General features: G+C 40.4%; 1 protein-coding gene across 2 annotated transcripts in view; it reads left to right on the plus strand.

Annotated features, from left to right (window-relative positions):
- Atxn10 (ataxin 10) overlaps positions 1–22,428 on the plus strand; it is a 149,923-nt gene that overhangs the window by 47,312 nt on the left and 80,183 nt on the right. For both annotated transcript variants that reach the window (XR_012909597.1, XM_075960243.1), the window contains exons 7-9: positions 5,916–6,081; positions 13,839–13,947; positions 15,410–15,579. Coding sequence is in view for 1 of the 2 variants with exons in the window: in XM_075960243.1 (XP_075816358.1) it covers positions 5,916–6,081; positions 13,839–13,947; positions 15,410–15,579 (445 nt within the window). In the remaining variant the exon portion in view is untranslated. The remainder of the gene's footprint in view (positions 1–5,915; positions 6,082–13,838; positions 13,948–15,409; positions 15,580–22,428) is intronic.

Here is a 22,428-nt window from a genome sequence, read left to right on the forward strand (position 1 = left end):
AATTACCTAAATAGATGATATATTAAGGTCTCAGTGTTTGCGTAGTTAGTAGTCAGTAAATGTGGGGGGAATGCGCCTTTGTTACGATGTTGCCTAAGCTGGTCTCAGATTGCATTGGCCTCTCAAAACCTGGCATTAGAGACTAAGATTGCAAAGCATGTGCCCCTATGCTCAGCTATGAATTTCCATTTTTGCTATGGCTTCTATGGTTAGTACTGTGCTGCAACCATAGCTCCCTCTCCTTTGGAGGCTGTGGCTTTTCTCCTAATTGTGTCTCTGGAAAGCAGTGGTTAGACAAACATTGAGAATACAAAGACAAATGCCTGATGAAGGTAAGGTTTGTTCTGGCTCCCAGTTTTAGAGGTTTGAGCCTGTAGTTTAGCTTCTGGGCCACTGTGAGGCTTGGGAGCATGTTGAGGAGTAAAGTGGCTCACTTCCTGATGGGCCTTCAAAGGCATGCCTTCACTGATCTACTTCCTCCAGCCAGGCCCATCTCCTAAAATTCTCCCATCTCCTAAAATAACATTACTGACTAGGGACCAAGACTATGTGGTAGAATGGTATTTGTATAAGTGTGTGAGAACATGCTTGTGCACTCGTGCATATGTGTGCACTTTGGGGTGTCTTACTCTATTACTTTCCAGCTTCTTTCTATCCATCCATCCATCCATCCATCCATCCATCCATCCATCCATCCATAGGTAGGGTCTTTCACTGAACATGAAGTTTATGATTTTTGGCTATCCAGCAGGCTCCCAAGATCTGCTTATCTCTGCTTCTTCCATCCCCCACCTTGGGGCTATGGGCATACAAGGCCATCGCTAGGTTTTATGTGGGTGTTAGGAATTAAAGCTCAGCTTCTCTTGCTTTCATAGCAAATGCTCGTATACACATTAAATTGTTTCCCCAGTCCTGTTTTGAGGTGTCACTGTGTGAATTGTGTGGGGATTTTTCTTTTCTTTTCTTTTTTTTTCTTTTCTTTTCTTTTCTTTTCTCTTTTTAGCCAATAGAAAATCTTTATTAGCTAGAGCTGGTCAGTGACAACACCGGGTGTTTGGGATCCCAGTGTAGCCCCAAGCCTTTCTTAGGATGAGCTTTTAAGCACAAAAGCTATGTCCTAAGTTGACACACATCAGTTAACAAGAACAGTTAGCCAGAAGTGGAACTACAGAAGCCAAAAACCAAGGTTAGTACATTTTTTTAGATGCTCCCAGAACTATGGAAATCGATACATTAGGTCTCTGTTTTCATTTTGGTGCATAATAATGTCTTTGTGCTGAGCTTTATGGCTTGAATGGTACTTCCATCATGGAGTCAGTTGTGCTAAGGTCTGGGGGCCTCTTACAATTGAAGTGTAATATGGAAGCCTTTTTATCTTTTTTAATACATTGTCTCTGAGGACTTACGTAGGTGGAACCTTGAACTTCTAGGGCTCCTTCTGCCCTGTCAGTCTTCGAAATGCTGGGATAACAGCCACTATCCCCAGCATGTCCTGTCTCAAGTAATTTTTTTTTAATTTATTAGATTTAAAAAAAATATATCAACCCAAGTCCCCACTCCCTCCCCTCCTCCCACTCTTCCTCCTCCCACTCCCTCCACATATCCTCCCACCCCACCCCCATCCAATCCTCAGAGAGGGCAAGGCACATTGCTTTGTGGAAGGTCCAAGGCCCTTCCCACCATATCCAGGCTGAGCAAAGTATACATCCAAAGAGAACAGAATTCCAAAAAGCCAGCACATGCAGTAGGGATAAATCCTGTGCCACTGCCAGTGGCCCCTCAGTCTGCCCCAGTCATGCAACTGTCAACCACATTCAGAGGAACTAGTTTGGTCCTATGCTTGTTCCTTCCCAGTCCAGCTGGAGTTGGTGAGCTGAATCTCTTTGCTCATATTCTTACTCCTCCCACTCTTCAACTGGACTTTGGGAGCTCAGTCCAGAGCTCTGCTGCAGTTCTCTGCCTCCCTTTCCATCAGTTACTGGATAAAGGTTCCTTTACGTCCCCTCAGTATTAGAGCAAGCTGTCTGTGGGGATATTTCATATTCAGCTGTGACTTGGGCATTGTGTTTTCCAGGTTAGGGATCTGAGTGAGACTCTTTTTTTTTTTATTGATAAAAGGAGAATAAAGAAAAGAAAGAAAAAAAACAAATTTCCACCTCCTCCCAGCCTCCCATTTCCTTCCCCCTCCTCCCATTCTTCTCCCCCTCCTCCCACCCCTCTCCCTTTCCCCCCACTTTTCTCCCCCTCCCTCTCCAGTCCAAAGAGCAGTCAGGGTTCCCTGCCCTGTGGTAAGTCCTAGGTCCTCCCCCCTCCGTCCATATCTAGGAAGGTGAACATCCAAACTGGCTAGGCTCCCACCTAGCCAGTACATTGCGTTGGATCAAAACCGCGTGCCATTGTCCTTGGCGTCTCATCAGCCCTCATTGTTCGTCATGTTCAGAGAGTCCAGTTTTATCCCATGCTTTTTTTGGTAACAGTCCAGCTGGCCTTGGTGAGCTCCCAGTAGATCAGCTCCACTGTCTCAGTGGGTGGGTGCACCCCTCGTGGTCCCGACTTCTTTGCTCATGTTCTCCCTCCTTCTGCTCCTCCTTGGGACCTTGGGAGCTCTATCCAGTGTTCCAGTGTGGGTCTCTGTCTCTATCTCCATCCATCGCCAGATGAAAGTTCTAGGATGATATGCATGATATTCGTCAGTATTGCTCTAGGATAGGGTCATTTCAGGTTCCCTATCCTCAGCTGCCCAAGGAACTAACTGGGGGCCTCAGCTTGGGCACCTGGGAGCCCCTCTAGGGTCAAGTCTCCTGCCCATCCTAAAGTGGGTCCTTTAACTAAGAAATGGGGTTCCGTGCTCCCCTATCCAACCTTCCTTTATCCCGATCCTCCTGTTTCCCCAAGTCCCCCTCCTTTCCTTCTACCTTTTCTCTCCCCATCTCCCCTTACCCCCATCCCACCCCACCCCCAACATCCCACTTTTCTCCCCGGCAATTTTGTCTACTTCCCTTATACAAGAGGATAGCTATATGTTTTTCCTTGGGTTCACCTTCTTACTTAGCTTCTTTAGATTCGCCTATTGTAGACTCCGTGACCCCTATTTATGGCTAGAAACCAATTATGAGTGAGTACATCCCATGTTCATCTTTTTGGGTCTGGGATACCTCACTCAGGATAGTGTTTTCTATTTCCATCCATTTGCATGCAAAATTCGAGAAGTCATTGTTTTTTACCGCAGCGTAGTACTCTAATGTGTATATATTCCATACTTTCTTCATCCATTCTTCCATTGAAGGGCATCTAGGTTGTTTCTAGGTTCTGGCTATTACAAATAATACTGCTATGAACATAGTTGAACAAATGCTTTTGACATATGATAGAGCATCTCTTGGGTAAATTCCCAAGAGTGGTATTGCTGGGTCGAGGGGTAGGTTGATCCCGAATTTCCTGAGAAACCGAAACACTGACTTCCACAGTGGTTGCACAAGATTGCATTCCCACCAGCAATGGATGAGTGTACCCCTTCCTCCACAGCCTCTCCAGCAAAGGCTATCCTTGGTGTTTTTGACTTTAGCCATTCTGACAGGTGTAAGATGATATCTCAAAGTTGTTTTGATTTGCATTTCCCTGATTGCTAAGGAGATTGAGCACGACCTTAAGTGTCTTTTGGCCATTTGAACTTCTTCTGTTGAGAATTCTCTGTTCAGTTCAGTGCCCCATTTTTTAATTGGGTTAATTAGCCTTTTAAAGTCTAGTTTCTTGAGTTCTCTATATATTTTGGAGATCAGACCTTTGTCTGTTGTGGGGTTGGTGAAGATCTTCTCCCAGTCAGTAGGTTGCCTTTGTGTCTTAGTGACAGTGTCCTTTGCTTTACAGAAGCTTCTCAGTTTTAGTAGGTCCCATTTATTCCATGTTGCCCTTAATGTCTGTGCTTCTGGGGTTATACCTAAGAAGCGATCACCTGTGCCCATCTGTTGTAGGGTATTTCCCACTTTCTCTTCTATCAGGTTCAGTGTTTTCGGGCTGATATTGAGGTCTTTAATCCATTTGGACTTGAGTTTTGTGCACGGTGATAGATATGGGTCTATTTTCATTCTTCTACAGGTTGACATCCAGTTGTGCCAGCACCATTTGTTGAAGATGCTTTCTTTCTTCCATTGTATACTTTTAGCTCCTTTATCGAAAATGAGGTGTTCATAGGTTTGTGGGATTAAATCCGGGTCTTCTATACGATTCCATTGGTCGACTTCTCTGTTTTTATGCCAGTACCACCCTGTTTTCATTACTGTAGCTCTGTAATAGAGTTTGAAGTCAGGGATGGTAATGCCTCCAGACAATCCTTTATTGTATAGGATTGTTTTGGCTATCCTGGGTTTTTTGTTTTTCCATATAAAGTTGATTATTGTCCTCTCCAGATCTGTGAAGAATTTTGATGGGATCTTGATGGGGATTGCATTGAATCTATAAATTGCCTTTGGTAGAATTGCCATTTTTACTATGTTGATCCTCCCAATCCAAGAGCAAGGGATGTCCATCCATTTTTTGGTATCCTCCTCAATTTCTTTCTTTAATGCCTTAAAGTTCTTGTCAAATAGATCTTTCACTTCCTTGGTTAGATTTACCCCAAGATATTTTATGCTGTTTGTGGCTATCGTGAATGGAGAAGCTTCTCCTGAGTGAGACTCTTGTAATGCTTATTGAGGTTATACTCCAGCCGTGATTCTGCTTAACTTATTAAAGTGCAGAGGAGGTTTGTCAGCAGCATTTATTGCCTCTACTTGGTTAGCGTGCTGTTCTGGGTAATACCATTTTCAGCCTTTGTAGCATATAGTATTCAACAGATCACATTTTTGGAGAAGTTCAAATCTAAATTGAAAACTTGGTAGAGATGCCAGTCTTTGAATTTAAATTTCAGATATTTTATTTCTTGCTCTAGAATGCTCATAAAACACTCTTTCCCCCTCTTACCTTCATTCTTGGTCCTCATTAAAAACTTTTCAGGGTTGCATATATGTGACTTTAACAACCATAGTTTGTCCTGAGTCACTTTAAATATAACTAAATAGGTATTTTTTTTTGGCTATAGAAAATTTCACTAAGTCTTTTGCATTTTCATTATTTTAAACAGCAACAACAGAAATCATAATTTTGAGAGAGAGTATGTACCTGTTTGGTCACAAGTGAATTAAAAATGGTCATGTCAGTCAGGTGATTGTGGCGCATGCCTTTAATCCCAGCACTCGGAAGGCAGGGGCAGGTGAATCTCTGTGAGTTCGAGGCCAGCCTGGTCTACAAGAGCTAGTTCCAGGATAGGCTCCAAAGCTACAGAGAAACCTTTTCAAAACAAAACAAAACATGCCAAAACAAACAAAAAAAGAAATGGTCATGTCAGATAGTGACTTAGACAAAATCATTTACACATACGTGCACTCATGCATGTGTATGTATGATGTTCGTATATGGGAGAGTGGGTGCTTGCTGAATTACAGATATTTGATATTTTATACTCACATCTTTAATGTAAAATTATTATTATAAAGATTAAATGTGATAATGTGTATAATGCATAGATTGGTGTCAGCTACTTCACTTTGCTACTATTATTTAGTGAATGTATTCATAAACCTTAAATTCACAACCTTTCTGAAATGTTGAATTATTTCAATCTTTAAAGTAATGGTTATAAAAAGTGTATTGGATAGTTTTTGCTGCTAGTAAGTCACATAGAAGAAACTAAATATTTCTTCAAAAACAGGCAATTGATAATTATCTTTATTAATAAAAGTTTTTTTCTAGCTAGATATTAAAATAAAGCTAAAAAGTTTTTAACATGAAAGTAACTCTTAAAATGTCCTCTGGAAGTCATTCTTGGTCTCATACAGCCTAAGTGTTACGTACTGACGCAGAACTCTTTTATTTTACAGGGTTGCACTGTTAGACATTATGATAGCCAAGCTAGTGGGTGATGAGCAGCTGACAAAGGATGACATCTCTATATTTTTGCGCCATGCCGAGTTGATTGCAAACTCATTTGTGGATCAGTGTAGGAATGTGCTAAAGTTGGTCTCGGAGCCTCAAACAGAGGATAAGGTAAGGAGACAGATTTCATAGCCCTGGAAGTGGAGAACAGACAGGTTTTTAGTTCAATCAAGTCCTCTATGAGGTTTTTCTTCTTAAATGGTTTTAAAGATTTGTTTTTATTTATGTGTGTGTATTGTGTAAATGTGTGCCACATATGTGTGGGTACCTGTGGAGGACAAAAGAAGGTATTAGATCCCCCAGAGCTAGAATTCCAGGTGAGTGTGGACTGTCTTATGTGAGTGTTGGGAACTGAACTTGGGTCCTCTGGGAGAACTTTTCACTGATGACCCACCTCTCCAACGCCTCTTGAAAAGTTGAAGTGTACTCCTTGAGTGATAGGTGGTTTTAATAGAGAACTTAGAAACATAGATAAGGGGGAAACAATGCTCTTGCTTTTTCCAGTACAAGTTAGTGGCTTGAAAAGTAATTCTAGTTGGTACTTTTAGTTAAGTAGATCATAACTCACAGACATGTGTTAAAGACACATAAATGGATTTTATGCCATTTATTTGTCCGTTCCACAGTGGTCATTTAACATATACTCATAATTAGACAGGGTCATCCTGTAACTAGACATGTAGATCGTCTCTGCTTCTACTCACTGTAAACAGTGCTGTAGTTCAACTCTGTGTGTCCACACTCTCTTGCTGCTCTTGCAAAGGACCTGAGTTGGGTTCCCAACACCCACTTGGCAGTTCACAACCATCTGTAATTCCAGTTCTAGGAGATTTAATACCCTCTTTTGGCCTTTGAGGGCATCAGGCATGCACGTGGTATACATAATAGACTGATAAAATACTCATACATATAAAACAAAAATAGATCTTTTAAAATAAAATAAAATCCTAAAACATCAACAACAACCTTTTAATAAAGGTTTCTGAGCTGTTGTTTGAAAAGTTATTCCCCTTACCCATGTTAGGGGCTCCCCCACCCCACCCATCCTGGTTAACCATCTCACATCCTCCTTTGCTAACCCTTTCTCTACTGATGGCTACTGAAGCTAGTTGGCAATAATTCTAGCCCTGCCTTTTCACTGGAGAACCTCTGCTTGTTCCTATTTCTTTACCCTTCTCTCGGAGTTAAAGTCAGAATTGTTTTCTCTTGGAAACTGCTTCGTAGCAAAATAAAAACACTTCTGGAACAGCATGAAAGATGCCCCCAAAGTAGCATGAGAGCAGGTGGATTAAGCTAGACTAGGATGCTATTTTTGTGAGACTTAGTAGTGGGCTAGACTGCTGGATAATGACAGAGAACAGGTCATGTTAGCTGGGGTTTACGTCAGGGGTGAGAGTAGTTCCACAGGGACACAGGGAACTTTGTGAAATGTTATTCATAGCTGTGTACTTTGACAAACTCTGTTTTGTATGCTTAAAGGTGTATGTTGTGTATAAACCATATCTCAATGAAGTGAATTTTAAATATAGTTTTAGAAAAAATAATAGATCACTTGTGTCCTGGTAAGAGTGATCAAGAAAGAAGTGATTGATGCTAGAATGCAGTTGACAGTAGATTGAGACAAGGTGGGAGACATTCACACAGCATGAAATGGTGTGCAGAGAAGCAGAAAATAGATCCTGGAGAGTGGGTGATCATGGGAGATTCCTGATTTCCAGTGTGACTGAAGTCATGTTTGTGATGGTTTGGCCATGAGAGTGCACCGCCCTCCTTGTACTTGGATTTAGGGCCACTTGGCTGTGCCTTCATGTTGACAGCAGTTCTCTTCCCGTGAAAGACAGGAGGAAGTCTCAGAATTGATTTACCTTTCTGGAGATGGGTGCTTCTGTTCCCAGCAGGGGGAGCACTGAGGTGTGCTTTAAAAAGTAATGGCATCAATCCATGAGCTGGGGTTCCAGGCTGAACACAGAGGTTGACACATGAGCACTAGCCTTAATCTCTCTCTGCTTCCTGACTGAGGACCAGCTGCTCCACTCATGTTCTTGCTGCCACAGCTGCTTTCTTCAGCACTCTTTGCTGGCCATGATAGAGCAAACCCTCCAAGTGTGAGTCAAAATAAACCCCTCCTTTAGTAACTTTTACTAGGTATTTTGTCCCAGCCTTGAGAAAAGCAACATATTTATTTATCAACCATACTATGTTATATATGTTATTTAACATAACATATAAGTTGCTTTTATATAATATATAATCACATATTAGCATATACTCATGTACACACATAATATTTATGCATAATGCACGATTATATGTGTAATATATAATAAATATATTAAAAAGTAATTTTTTAGGAAACAGTAAAAAAATTGAATATTTATTAAAGCACAACTGACTTTAAATTGTTCACAAGAACTGTGTGTTTAAAAGTTTTAGCATTGTAGTGAGATATACTTGCACTCCCCTCCCTTCCTCTGTTGCATGCATGGGAGTGTGCATGTGTATACATTCATGGATGTGCATGAAGAAGCCAGAGCAGGATGTCAGGTGTCTTCCTTTATTGCCTCCACCTTACTGTCTTAACAGGGTCCCTTATTAAACTGGTAGCTTGAATTTTTCTTCAACTAGTTTCTGTAAGGGAGGAAGAAATATGCTAATTTGCATGTATCATACTTTGATACATACTTTGAGATAGAAATGGAGATAAAAAGGTAGAGTGGGCTTGAAAAAGACCCTTGAGCCAGTATTCCAACATACCATATTCTCAAGTTTTATTCTGGAACTGATTGATGCTGACTTCTAACAGTCTGCTATTCATAACTTTATGGGCTGGCTGTTGCTTGGTTGTCAGGGTCATCATAGAAGTTAGTGAGTGCTGCATATCAGGGCTCTGCATTCATCTCCTCCAGCCACTGACCAGCAAGCCAGCACTGATATACTACAAGATATTTAATAAAATTAATAAAGTTTTCAAAAGGCTGTGATTGAAAATAGCTATGCTCATAGAAGTTCTTTGGCCTGTGGAGTTTGAAAATACTGAAGCTTTCTTCATATGCCTCCTTACAGAAGTAGTTGCGCGTTAAGGTGGCTATGCTCATCTTTTGATGTACTGTATGTACTGATTTCCAGGTTTTGGTACCCGTTTAGTCCATGTTGGCATAGTTTAAGATTGAATTTACTGAATCTCAGTTACGTGTCCCGAGCATCACCTTTCCTTTGACAGATTTATATTTCCTGATTCCTGTACACTTGAGATTTACCATTAGTTGGAGGGGTTTTTATTCATTTACTCCTTAACCCCAAATTAAGCAACTTCTTGCACTAGCAGTTAATATGAGTAAGAATCAACTTACTAGACCTGGATGGAGGTGGGGGTTCCTTGGACTTCCCACAGGGCAGGGAACCCTGATTGCTCTTCGGGCTGAGGAGGGAGGAGGACTTGATTGGGGGAGGGGGAGGGAAATGGGAGGCGGTGGTGGGGAAGAGACAGAAATCTTTAATAAATAAATAAATTTTAAAAAAATTAAAAAAAAGAATGGTCTCTTTGATTGCACAAACTGGTAAAGATCATATTTTTGCACTTTGCTCATGCTTCACTTTTCTATAAATAATTCTTTAGCTGATGTCCATGAAAGAGTTAAGTTTCTGGTTTGCCTGTCCCCACTTCTCTACAGAGCCGTGTGTGTGTGTGTGTGTGTGTGTGTGTGTGTGTGTGTGTGTGTGTGTTGTTGTTGTTGTTGTTGTGCTAAGGCTTTCCTTGTGTATTCACACCTTAAGTTGCATCTCCTTTTCACAATGTTGTATGTACTCTGTGCTTTTTTTTTTTTTTAAGAAATTGAGGCTTTAAAAAAAATTTTCAAAATTTTTTTTTTTTTGGTGGTTTTTTGAAGCAAGGTTTCTCTGTGTAGCTCTGACTGTCCTGGAACTAGCTCTTGTAGACCAGGTTGGCCTCGAACTCTCAGAGATCTGCCTGCCTCTGCCGTCCAAGTGCTGGGATTAAAGGCGTGCGCCACTACTGCCCGGCTGCTGTGGAACATTTATTTAATGATGCACAGATGTGTTGAATTCTTTTATGCTGCATTTGTTTAACTCTGTAAAGCTGTATTACTTTACCTGTCTAAAACACCTGATTGGTCTAATAAAGAGCTGAACGACCAATAACTAGGTCAGGCTGCCAGGCAGAGAGAATAAATAGAAGGTGAAATCTAGGCTTGAGAAGAGCAAAGAACGAGAAAAGAATTAGAGAGAAGAGGATGCCAGGGACACACACACAGCCACTGAGTAAGAAGGGAAGAAAGACATATAGAATAAAGATAAAAACCCATAGGTAAAACATAGTTAAAGAGAAATGGAATAATTTTCAGTTAGAAAAGATGGCTAGAAGCAAGCCAAGCTAAGACTGGAAATTCATAAGTAAGAATAAGTATTTATTTGGGAACTGGGTGGTGGAGGGCCCCCAAAGAGTAAAAAAAACAAAAAACAGTTACAACTTCCCTACTTCCAACATGTTAATTTCAGAGTTTGAGGTTTAGATGCAAGCACCTTTATCTGCCTAGCCCCCTCACTGGCCCTGCTCTATATTTTTCAAAGGTTGAACAAGGTTTCACTATTAGACATAGTTTTTTTCTTTTCTCCTAGAATCTGTGTTATTGACCAAAAGGAGGTCAGCTTAACCCCACCTAACATATTCCCCATACTCATTAAATTTCTTTTATTAAAAAAAATCAGCATTAGTTGGATGGTGGTGTCAGCACACACCTTTAATCCAAGCACTTGGGAGGCAGAGGAAGGTAGATATTTGTGAGTTTGAGGCCAGCCTGGTCTACAGAGTAAGTCTGGGACAGCCAGGGCTACACAGAGAAATACTGTCTTAAAAAACTAAAATAAACAAACAAATACTAAAGCCAATATTGCTTTGGTGTATCACTTAAAAATTGCTCTCTTCACCAAAGCCAGCTGGACTGGGTCTGAAAAAGCATGGGATAAAACCGGACTCGCTGAACATAGTGGACAATGAGGACTGCTGAGAAGTCAAGAACAGTGGCACTGGGTTTTGATCCTACTGCATGTACTGGCTTTGTGGGAGCCTAGGCTGTTTGGATGTTCACCTTACTAGACCTGGAAGGAGGTGGGAGGTCCTTGGACTCCCCACAGGGCAGGGAACCCAGTCTGCTCTTTGGGCTGATGAGAGAGGGGGAGTTGATTGGGGGAGGGGGAGGGATATGGGAGGCGGTGGCGGGGAAGAGACAGAAATCTTTAATAAATAAATAAATAATAATATAAAAAAATAAAAAAAGAAATTTAACAGAAAAAAAATTGCTCTCAATGACATGAAAGATTGCTCAGTGGTTACAGCCTGTACTACTTTTTAGAGAACCTTTTGAATTCCCAGCACACATGTACTGGGTAGCTCACAGCTGCTTCTAACTCAATGTTTCTAGGCTTTTGTGCTCACCTGTATGCACCCATACCACATACATACGATACATAATTAAAGGTTAAACATGTATTGTCTTAAAACTAAGAGTGAGATGGGGTAGGGGTGATAGCTCAGGCAGTAAAGTGCTTACACATAAGCGTGGGACCTGAGTTTGATCTCCAGAACACACATGAAAAAGCCAAGTGTATTCTTGTAATTCCCACATTGAGGAGACAGAAACAGGCAAAGCACTAGTACTTATGATCCCTAACAGCTGCACTAGTCAGTGAGAAAGAGACTTCTTCTGGCCTCCCTTGGAACCCATTCTCATGTGCACAAACACACGCATAAAATTAAAAATAAAATACATCTTTTAAAAAATTTGCAAAGTGTCGTAGCAGCCTTCTAATAGATTGGTGTGCCATTCAAAATACTGCTAAACCATTTTTAATGTACATACTCTTGACCCAGCATTTGGATTTTTAAGAATGTATAAACCCACATTTACTTTTTCAGAACTGCAGATATTTGTACAAGAACTTTCAATATAGCATCATTTGTGAAGGGTTTTAATAAATTGTATGTATACAGAAAACAAAAAAATAAAAGCAGCCTTTACTATGTTGAGTCAACCCGCTGTTTCTCCAGTAGACTTGTCACCTAGAGGCGATAGATAGTCTGGGCTGTCACCACTTAGCAGAAGAGAGTGCTTAAGCACTGCGGAGTTAATGAAAATGGATTTACCCCTGATACTGACTTCAGACATAGACTCTAATCTTTTTATATCCCTCTTAGCTTTTTATTAGCATGTGTAAGCTTTGAAATAAAGACCCAAGGCATTAAAGTTTGTTATTTCTCAATATTATTTTGAGATTTGTAGAAAACAAGACTTACCTTCAATTTTTCTAATGTCTACAAAGAGTAGTATTATTAAAAAGAATTTTTGTTTTGAAGAATTTTATCTTCATGACCTAAATTTATAGGTGCTACTATGTTTTGTCAAATAATATATACTTGAAAAAGTGTGGTTTAAAATATATAAAAATTATAACTCTGAAAAATACATTGGAATATTGGGATGCCATAGAATCAGCACATGGGAATTTCCTGGTTGTGCCTCTGTTTCATATAAACTATTTATATGAAGTAACTGCGAGCTAGCATTTTCAAATAATATTATCTTTTCCACCTTACCAATACATTGCATACAGGCTTAGATTTACCCGGGACTAGTGTAAGTTCTTAAAACTAGTGTTTTTTTTCTTTTTTTGGATTTTTGAGACAGGGTTTCTCTGTGGTTTTGGTACCTGTCCTGGAACTAGCTCTTGTAGACCAGGCTGGTCTCGAACTCACAGAGATCCGCCTGCCTCTGCCTCCCGAGTGCTGGGATTAAAGGCGTGCACCACCACCGCTCGACAAAACTAGTGTTTTGGGCTTTTTTTCCGTTTATTTATTTATTAAAGATTTCTGTCTCTTCCCCGCCACCGCCTCCCATTTCCCTCCCCTTCCCCCAATCAAGTCCCCCTCCCTTGTCAGCCCAAAGAGCAATCAGGGTTCCCTGCCCTGTGGGAAGTCCAAGGACCTCCCACCTCCATCCAGGTCTAGTAAGGTGAGCTTCCAAACTGCCTAGGCTCCCACAAAGCCAGTACGTGCAGTAGGATCAAAAACCCATTGCCATTGTTTTTGAGTTCTCAGTATTCCTCATTGTCCTCTATGTTCAGCGAGTCCGGTTTTATCCTAGGCTTTTTCAGACCCATGCCAGCTGGCCTTGGTGAGTTCCCGAAAGAACATCCCCATTGTCTCAGTGTGTGGGTGCACCCCTCGCGGTCCTGAGTTCCTTGCTCGTGCTCTCTCTCCTTCTGCTCCATTGAGCCTATAATTAGTGATCCTAGAGAAGCTAATAAGGGGAACCCAAAGAAAAACATATAGGCATCCTCCTGAATATTAACCTTCATCAGGTGATGAAAGGAGACAGAGACCCACTTTGGAGCACCGGACAGAAATCTCAAGGTCCAAATCAGGAGCAGAAGGAGAGAAAACTAGTGTTTTTTAGACCTTGGGACATTATAGGACTTTTGTAGACAAGAAGTTAGTGTGTTTAATGGAATGTTTGTATCTTTAAAGTGTAACTTTCATACTGAGAGTGCTTTTAAAAGAAAGTATTTGCATAAGCGTTATGTGTCGGTTGTACTTTGGAACATTTATCCCACTGTTGGAAGGTATTTTTGCTTCAGTAAGAGCTTTTCTTCTCTTTTCTCCAAGAAGACATATAATGACATGGAGTGTTGCCCTCTTGATGCACCTGTTAGTGATTATTCAGAATATCTGGATACTTGGGTTTCTCTGTAGATGTGTCACATGGTACTTGTTACAGCATTTTATCCTCTTGTTATCTATAACAATCAAAGTTAAAACTCTGATTCCTAGCAAGGAGGTTTCCTTATCTTTTTAGGAAGCACTGGCTACCATTCGGCTTCTGGACGTCTTGTGTGAAATGACATCCCACACTGAGCTTCTTGGTTACCTACAAGTTTTTCCTGATCTGATGGAACGAGTGATTGGTGAGTGAAATAGCAGGCTTAGTGTTTTTAGTTAAGAAATTCTTGACATGCTCTATGCTATAAATTCAAACACAAGCCCTTATTCTTGGTGCTTTCAATTGAGATTCTTTGAAATTTTTCCTTGACTAGAATTGTGGTATAATGCTAACAGCTCAGGTTGCTTAAACTGAGGCTGCATTGCTGTTCCTTCTTGCTATGGAGCAGACAATGTTGACTAATCAGACCCCTCTGCACATACCTGCAGTGTCACCTTATGGGAATGTTTTTGATGAAACTGATGGTGGGGATTTGCAAATGATAAGTTTTATTATACCATAAATTTTATTTATAAAATCTGGTAATTTGTCTTCCTCAATTATACTTCCAAAAACAAAGAATAGTGTTTTACTCAGGTTAGGGATTTAATCTTGTAATAAGATTAACAATAATTAGGAAACCAGTATTTGAAGCATTACTGCCTTTACTCAAAAGCTGTTTGCAAATTAAGCCCTATAGAACCTCCATTCATGTAGATACCCAAATCTATGTTTTGCTTGTCACTGGTCAGTATTTTACCAAAAAGAAAAAAAAAACCAACCAGGTTATTTTGTCTAGATGTCAATATAGAAGAAAGATGTCTTTGTATCTAAAAGTGTAACTGAACTAGCAGTGATCTGTAGAAGACATGTAATTCCATTCCTAAGTTCTAGTTTAAATGTAGTACTTTTAATGATGATCAGAATAAATAACCAAACTGGGAACCATGAAGCTAGAGCCAGTGTGGATTGCCATCCTATCTCTGCCATGTTACTACTTCTCTGAGTCTGATTGCTTCTTGTAAAATTGTGAAAGTGATGCCTGTATTTAATAGGTTTGTTCAGAAGGTTAAATGAAATAATATGGGAAAATGGATAACTCCTGGAAGTCTGTTTTCATAGGCTTCTTGGGAGTGTTCATAGAATATAGCAGTATTATTTCCTGTGATTATAGCTAATGTCAGTCCATGGCTGAGGCTGATTATTGGCCATTGAGTAAGTAATTACCAAAACCTCTTATGATTTACATTTAACCTGACTAGCTCTCACATTTGATTTTGTATAAACAAATTGGAATTGAAAATCATTTTATAAGAAAAAGCTTGCAACATTTTAGTTAACTTTCCTTTGTGGATAAATAGAAATTCCAAGTGAAGCTAATTGTTACAATCAGCCTCCTTCAAACTGGAACCTAGAAAAATTAATGCAAAAGCAAAGAAGCTATCTGGTTATTGTTATGCTGTTGTATTTCTGGTGGCTCTGAGGATGAACTGAAGCCTCTTGCACTCTAGGAGGTGATCAGCTGCTGTGCTGGACCCCACACGCCAGTCATTATCAAGGGAGTATTAGGTGCTTTATCACTTCATTTTAGTCTGCTGTGTTTGTTTATGGAAAACTTAGATACTGTGTATTTTCTTATGGAAAATGAACTCTATTCTTTTGCTTAGATGTTTTACGGGTGATTCACGTAGTTGGAAAAGATACCACGAACATCTTCAGTCCCTCTGACTCTCTAAAAGCAGAGGGTGACATCGAACACATGACTGAAGGGTTTAAATCTCATCTCATTCGTCTCATTGGAAATCTGTGTTACAAGAATAAAGAAAACCAGGACAAAGTAAGATTATTTCTTAATGTGTCGCATATAACTTTGTTTAGACTATACTGTTTAGAACTTAGAATGCCTTCACTCGGCAGGTGAGTGAGATCTTATGTGAGTTCTTAGAAAATTAATTGAAAAGAATATCTATGGTTAATGTGTAACATAAAATAGTATGTTACTTCTTTTTCCTACAAATAAGCATAATATATCATACTTGAAATTTTTTGCTTTTTATTTTAGTGGTGTGTGTTAGATGTGTAAGTGTGAAACAGTGTAGGTGCATGCACATGAAGTCGGCTCTCTCCTTTCACCATCCACTCTAGAAATCAAGCGTAGGTTAGAGGCTCTGCAACAAGTGATCTTTTTTGTGTACTGATCCTTCTGGCTGGTCCTGTATGTCACGTTTTTGCTTTATGGTCTGTATTTGTATAGATTTTGCATTGTCTTTGTCCTGAATGTATTTGATACATTCTCCTTTCTTGTAAATTAACAGTGTTTGTCTAAGGTCTGTTTATTTAAGCACTCTATTATGATATAGGGAACAGTCAATAAAATAAAAACAAAACCAGCCAGGCTTGGAGGCAGGTGGATCTCTATGAATTCCAGGCTATCCTATTCTACATAGCAATTTCCTGGCTGCCAGAGTTACATATTTGGTCTCCAAAACAACGAAGAAAAGCAACAGACAAATGACTTTAATGTTTGGAATTTTTTCTAGTAATAGACATTTCAGAACATGGAGCCAGGTTTGGTTATCCCTGCCACAGAGAAGACCAAACAGTTGGAATTACTACTTCAAGGCCAGCCTAGGCTACATAGCAAGACTGTCTTAAAAAGAATAAAACCAAAAAGCTGGCATTATTGTTAGGAAAAAATCCTTCATTTGTGCATCCTACAATTATGGGTGAATAGTGTCCTGTCCTGAGTCTTTAAAACTAAGTGTTCTGAATAGATATGTATTTAGCTTCTGAAAATATGAGAGACTGCCTTTAGAACCTCTTGTGTTCTGTCTTTTGTACTGAACGTTGCAGAGCCAACGATACTGAAAACATAACATTAATATTGATGAAAGAGTGGCATGATGCTTAGGTCTCATTCTTCACAATGAATTAATACCCACCTTCCTCCATTTCCCAGATAGTCTTTGTTTAGTAGCCTTAGCTGTCCTGGAACTTGCTATTTAAACCAAGCTGGCATTGAACTCACAGAGATCTGCTATTTTCCGCCTCCTGAGCACGGAGATTAAAGATGTACCACCATGCCCAGCTGGAACTAGAGGTTCTTTGTCTTATGGGAATTTACTTGGGGCAGTGTTTGTTTTGCTTATTTAAATATTAAGTCTTTTGTAGGTTATATTTTCTAAGACATATGTAAAAGTTCTTGCTATTGTATGTATATTTCTAAGTGTCATTTTACTATAATCCTATAGAGGCATCTATTTCTCCATCCTGTTGAATCTTTCCAGTCCACGTGACTGCTTTGAACAGTAACATATGATAGGCATAAGCTTATATAATTTGTGGCATAGTCTTTAATTTGCACCCTTTTTAGAAGCTAGATATGAGGAAGTGCTGATTCCATGAGACCACCTTCCTGTGACTTGGTGAAGCCATGTAGAGAAGCCTTGGAAACTGAGATGCAGAGAGTGGAGCTAGTCAAGAAGCACCATGGTACCGGAAAAGTTTGCAAAAGCCACCTTGGAAGTATATGTAGCCTTGGTTCTTTATGTGACAGGTGATCCATGCAAAGCCTTGTCTTAATTATGGATGACAGCACTTTGAGAAAAAGTGAAGTTAGAAAAACTTGTGTAGGTTTTCCTTCTGTTAATAGTGTAGGTTGCTCCTGTCGGCCTTACACAGTTATAAACTGGTTTAAGACAGTCTTGTGAAGACATCCAAATGGACACAGATTCATAGATTCTGGAGTGAAATTGGTACTAGAAGAAGGGAATGAGAAAAATGTGATTTACAGAAAATCTGCATATTTTCTAGCTTGGTGGCGGGGGTTGGGGGAGAGAACAAAGCTAGCAAAATGTCTCAGTGGGTAAAGGCACTTGCCACCAAACCTGATGGCCTGAGTTCAATCCTCTGGTCTGGTAGGCTCCAAGCAGGTAAGCTATGGACAAAATAGTTACTGAAATCTGAGTTGTCAGTCTGCCAAGTTTATGTTTAAGTCAGTAAAATAAGTGTTCACTAAAACAAAAAGCAAAGAAATAGCACTCTGTAGAGGAAAATAATATAATTAAGAGTTTCCATAGAATAGGTTATACAGTGTCTAGGAGAACTATCACTCAAGAGAAGCTGATGCAAATCACAGAGATGTTGCCAAGGATTTTAAAGGAGCAGTTCTAAGAGTGGATAGACAGTAGTGAATAGAGAATAAGATACTTTACTCATCTCTTTAGGAGCATAACAGAGGGACGTTCCTTGTGTTCAGTGATTGTTTTGCTGCTGATTTGGAGTGACTACTCACAGGAAAACACTGTAGTGATTCTTAGGCTCGTGGATAGCTCACAGAGTCAGGAGCAGGTTGCACCCTAAGAAGCCTGGAGAGTACCCAAGTGCTGTGTAGAGGACCCTGGGGCCCCCAGGAAGTTGCTGTGTATTCTCTAGTAGAGCATGAAGGATTCATTCTTTGTGTGTGAGAATGCCTCTCCATCCCAGTGTCTTTCCAGTGCTAACAAAGGCTCAAACCTGAAAGCATTACCTCTAGGGGACCCCCCCCCCCGCCACATACTTCTTTTTTTTTAATGTTCTGGAAGCTTCTATATTCTTGTAACTCAACCCTGTTTCTAGTTGGATAGTGAAAATGTATTTTCCTAGCTTATTAATTCTGCAAAGGATAAAGTTCAGGATCTCTCTAAAACCTTTATTACAGTTCTGGGGGAGTGGATGTTTGGGGGATATAGTTCTATGTATGTTAGTCACTAATTCCCAGGGTGTTGTTTAGGTGGTTGGTTTGTCTTCTATGCAAATTGGAGCCTACAGATAAATTTGGCTTTATATTTCCAAGACTAAAAAAAAGATCCAGGGTTGGGGGGAATTTGTGTAATTTCACTAACAAAAAAAAAAAGGAGTGGATGATTTATTTGTTTAGTGTCTGTGTTGCTGCATCATGCCTTCTCATGGGTATTTGCAGCAGCCTTGCAAAGCAGGTTTTGCTAGGGATGCGAAAGGAGAGGCTGTCCAGTGGTGTACTGGCAAAACCCAGAGTAAAGCTTAAATTTGTTCTCGTGTGGATTCTCAGGTCTGTACTTGGTCTCCTGCACTCTACTGCCTCTGATTTTGGAATTTTCGTACAGTTTGGCAGGAACGGTTTAGACTTCCTGAAGATCTTCAGCCCATAGGCCATCAATTAGACCCTTTTAGCTCCTTCTGGGTTCACTTATGAAACGCCTGTGTACTTTTATCTCTGTTTCTTATTCATTCCTCCGTCAACTGTGAATATTCCTAATCTTCAGGGCCCTTTCTTTGTTTGATTGATGGAAATTTGTTTCCTGGGAAGTTTCCATCCTAGGAATGCTGTGAGAAGTCCTCTCTCGGAGAGACAACTATCCCTTTCCTACAAACTCCCATGATTCTACCCGAGTTCACTCTGGGGAACCGGTGAGTCTTGAGGCTTACTTTGGGTGAGAGAGTACTAGTAAGAGGGGGGAGACTCCAAAGCAATAGCCAAGAAATTCTTCACCTAGTGTGGATAATGGAGTCCCCATAGCCTTGTAGATGGAGTTCCTTAGCTTTCCCAGCCTATATGTTCTAGCATCTCGAGAAGCTACTTACAATTAGGGCAGAATTTTGTTTAAATGGATAGGGGATACAGGAGAGAGTAGAGTCTCCTTTTCTGCTGGTAGGGAAGTCTTCTTTCCCCTAGTGACCTCTAGTTAGGGCTTTTGCAAGCAGGCACAGCTTATGAAAAATACAATTGTTTTGCTTAGAGGACTGTGCTCTTTTTTCTTTTTTATTATTTATTTATTTATTTATTAAAGATTTCTGTCTCTTCCCTGCCACCGCCTCCCATATCCCTCCGCCTCCCCCATTCAACTCCCCCTCTCTCATCAGCCCAAAGAGCAGACTGGGTTCCCTGCCCTGTGGGGAGTCCAAGGACCTCCCACCTCCTTCCAGGTCTAGTAAGGTGAACATCCAAACAGCCTAGGCTCCCACAAAGCCAGTACATGCAGTAGGATCAAAACCCAGTGCCATTGTTCTTGACTTCTCAGCAGTCCTCATTGTCCACTATGTTCAGCGAGTCCGGTTTTATTCCATGCTTTTTCAGACCCATGCCAGCTGGCCTTGGTGAGTTCCCGAAAGAACATCCCCATTGTCTCAGTGTGTGGGTGCACCCCTCGTTTTCCTGAGTACCTTGCTCATGTTCTCTCTCCTTCTGCTCCTGATTTGGACCTTGGGGTTGTAGTCCGGTGCTCCAATGTGGGTCTCTGTCTCTGTCTCCTTTCATCGCCTGATGAAGGATAATATCCAGGAGGATGACTATATGTTTTTCTTTGGGTTCACCTTCTTATTTAGCTTCTCTGGGATCACGAATTATAGGCTCAATGTCCTTTATTTATGGCTAGAAACCAAATATGAGTGAGTACATCCCATGTTCCTCTTTTTGGGTCTGGCTTACCTCACTCAGGATAGTGTTTTCTATTTCCATCCATTTGCATGCAAAATTCAAGAAGTCGGGGGCTGGAGAGATGGCTCAGTGGTTAAGAGCATTGCCTGCTCTTCCAAAGGTCCTGAGATCAATTCCCAGCAACCACATGTTGGCTCACAACCATCTGTAATGAGTTCTGGTGCCCTCTTCTGGTCTGCAGACACACACAGACAGAATAATATATGCATAATAAATAAATAAATAAATAAATATTAAAAAATTCAAGAAGTCATTGTTTTTTTACTGCTGAGTAATATTCTAATATGTATATATTTCATACTTTCTTCATCCATTTTTCCATTGAAGGGCATCTAAGTTGTTTCCAGGTTCTGGCTATTACAAACAATGCTGCTATGAATATAGTTGAGCATATACTTTTGTTGTATGATAAGGCCTCTTTTGGGGATATTCCCAAGAGTGGTATTGCTGGATCCACGGGTAGGTTGATCCCGAATTTCCTGAGAAATTGCCACACTGCTTTCCAAAGTGGTTGCACAAGTTTGCATTCCCACCAGCAATGGATGAGTATACCCCTTTCTCCACAACCTCTCCAGCAAAGGCTATCATTGGTGTTTTTGATTTTAGCCATTCTGACAGGTATAAGATGGTATCTTAAAGTTGTCTTGATTTGCATTTCCCTGATCGCTAAGGAAGTTGAGCATGACCTTAAGTGTCTTTTGGCCATTTGAAGTTCTTCTGTTGAGAATTCTCTGTTCAGCTCAGTGCCCCATTTTATAATTGGGTTGATTAGCCTTTTACAGTCTAGTTTATTTTTTTTTAAATCTTTTTTTTATTGAGAAAATGAGAAAAAAAAACAAGTTTCCACCTCTTCCCAGACTCCCATTTCCCTCCCCCTCCTCCCACCCTTCTCCCCCTTCCCACCCTTCCCCCCCTTCCCCCACTCCTTTCCCCCTCCCTCTCCAGTCCAAAGAGCTGTCAGGGTTCCCTGCCCTGTGGTAAGTCCTAGGTCCTCCCCCCTCCGTCCATATCTAGGAAGGTGAACATCCAAACTGGGTAGGCTCCCACAAAGCCAGCACATTACGTGAAAAAGCATGGGATAAAACTGGACTCTCTGAACATACAGTCTAGTTTCTTGAGTTCTTTATATATTTTAGAGATCAGACCTTTGTCAGTTGCGGGGTTGGTGAAGATCTTCTCCCAGTCAGTGGGTTGCCTTTTTGTCTTAGTGACAGTGTCCTTTGCTTTATAGAAGCTTCTCAGTCTCAGGAAGTCCCATTTATTCAATGAGGCCCTTAATGTCTGTGCTGCTGGGGTTATACATAGGAAGTGGTCTCCTGTGCCCCTGTGTTATAGAGTACTTCCCACTTTCTCTTCTATCAGGTTTAGTGTGTTCGGAATGATATTGAGGTCTTTAATTCATTTGGACTTGAGTTTTGTGCATGGTGATAGATATGGATCTATTTTCATTCTTCTACAGGTTGACATCCAGTTTTGCCAGCACAATTTGTTGAAGATGCTCTCTTTTTTCCATTGTATACTTTTAGTTCCTTTATCAAAAATCAGGTGTTCATAGGTTTGTGGGTTAAAGTCCGGGTCTTCTATTTGATTCCATTGGTCGACTTCTCTGTTTTTATGCCAATACCAAGCTGTTTTCAATACTGTAGCTCTGTAATAGAGTTTGAAGTCAGGGATGGTAATACCTCCAGACGATCCTTTATTGTATAAGATTGTTTTGGCTATCCTGGGTTTTTTGTTTTTCCATATAAAGTTGATTATTGTCTTCTCAAGGTCTGTGAAGAATTTTGATGGGATTTTGATGGGGATTGCATTGAATCTATAGATTGCTTTTGGTAGAATTGCCATTTTTACTATGTTGATCCTCCCAATCCAAGAGCAAGGGAGATCCTTCCATTTTCTGGTGTCCTCTTCAATTTCTTTCTTCAATGCCTTAAAGTTCTTGTCAAATAGATCTTTCACTTCCTTGGTCAGAGTTACCCCAAGATATTTTATGCTATTTGTGGCTATCGTGAAAGGTGATGCTTCTCTGATTTCCCTCTCTGCTTCCTTATCCTTAGTGTATAGGAAGGCAACTGATTTCTTGGAGTTGATCTTGTATCCTGCCACATTACTAAAGGTGTTTGTCAGCTGTAGGAGTTCTTGGGTAGAGGTTTTGGGGTCGCTTATGTATACTATCATATCATCTGCAAATAACAAAAGTTTAACTTCTTCCTTTCCAATACGAATCGGCTT

The sequence above is a fragment of the Microtus pennsylvanicus genome, chromosome 2 (assembly GCF_037038515.1).
Source record: "Microtus pennsylvanicus isolate mMicPen1 chromosome 2, mMicPen1.hap1, whole genome shotgun sequence".
Lineage (NCBI taxonomy): Eukaryota > Metazoa > Chordata > Mammalia > Rodentia > Cricetidae > Microtus > Microtus pennsylvanicus.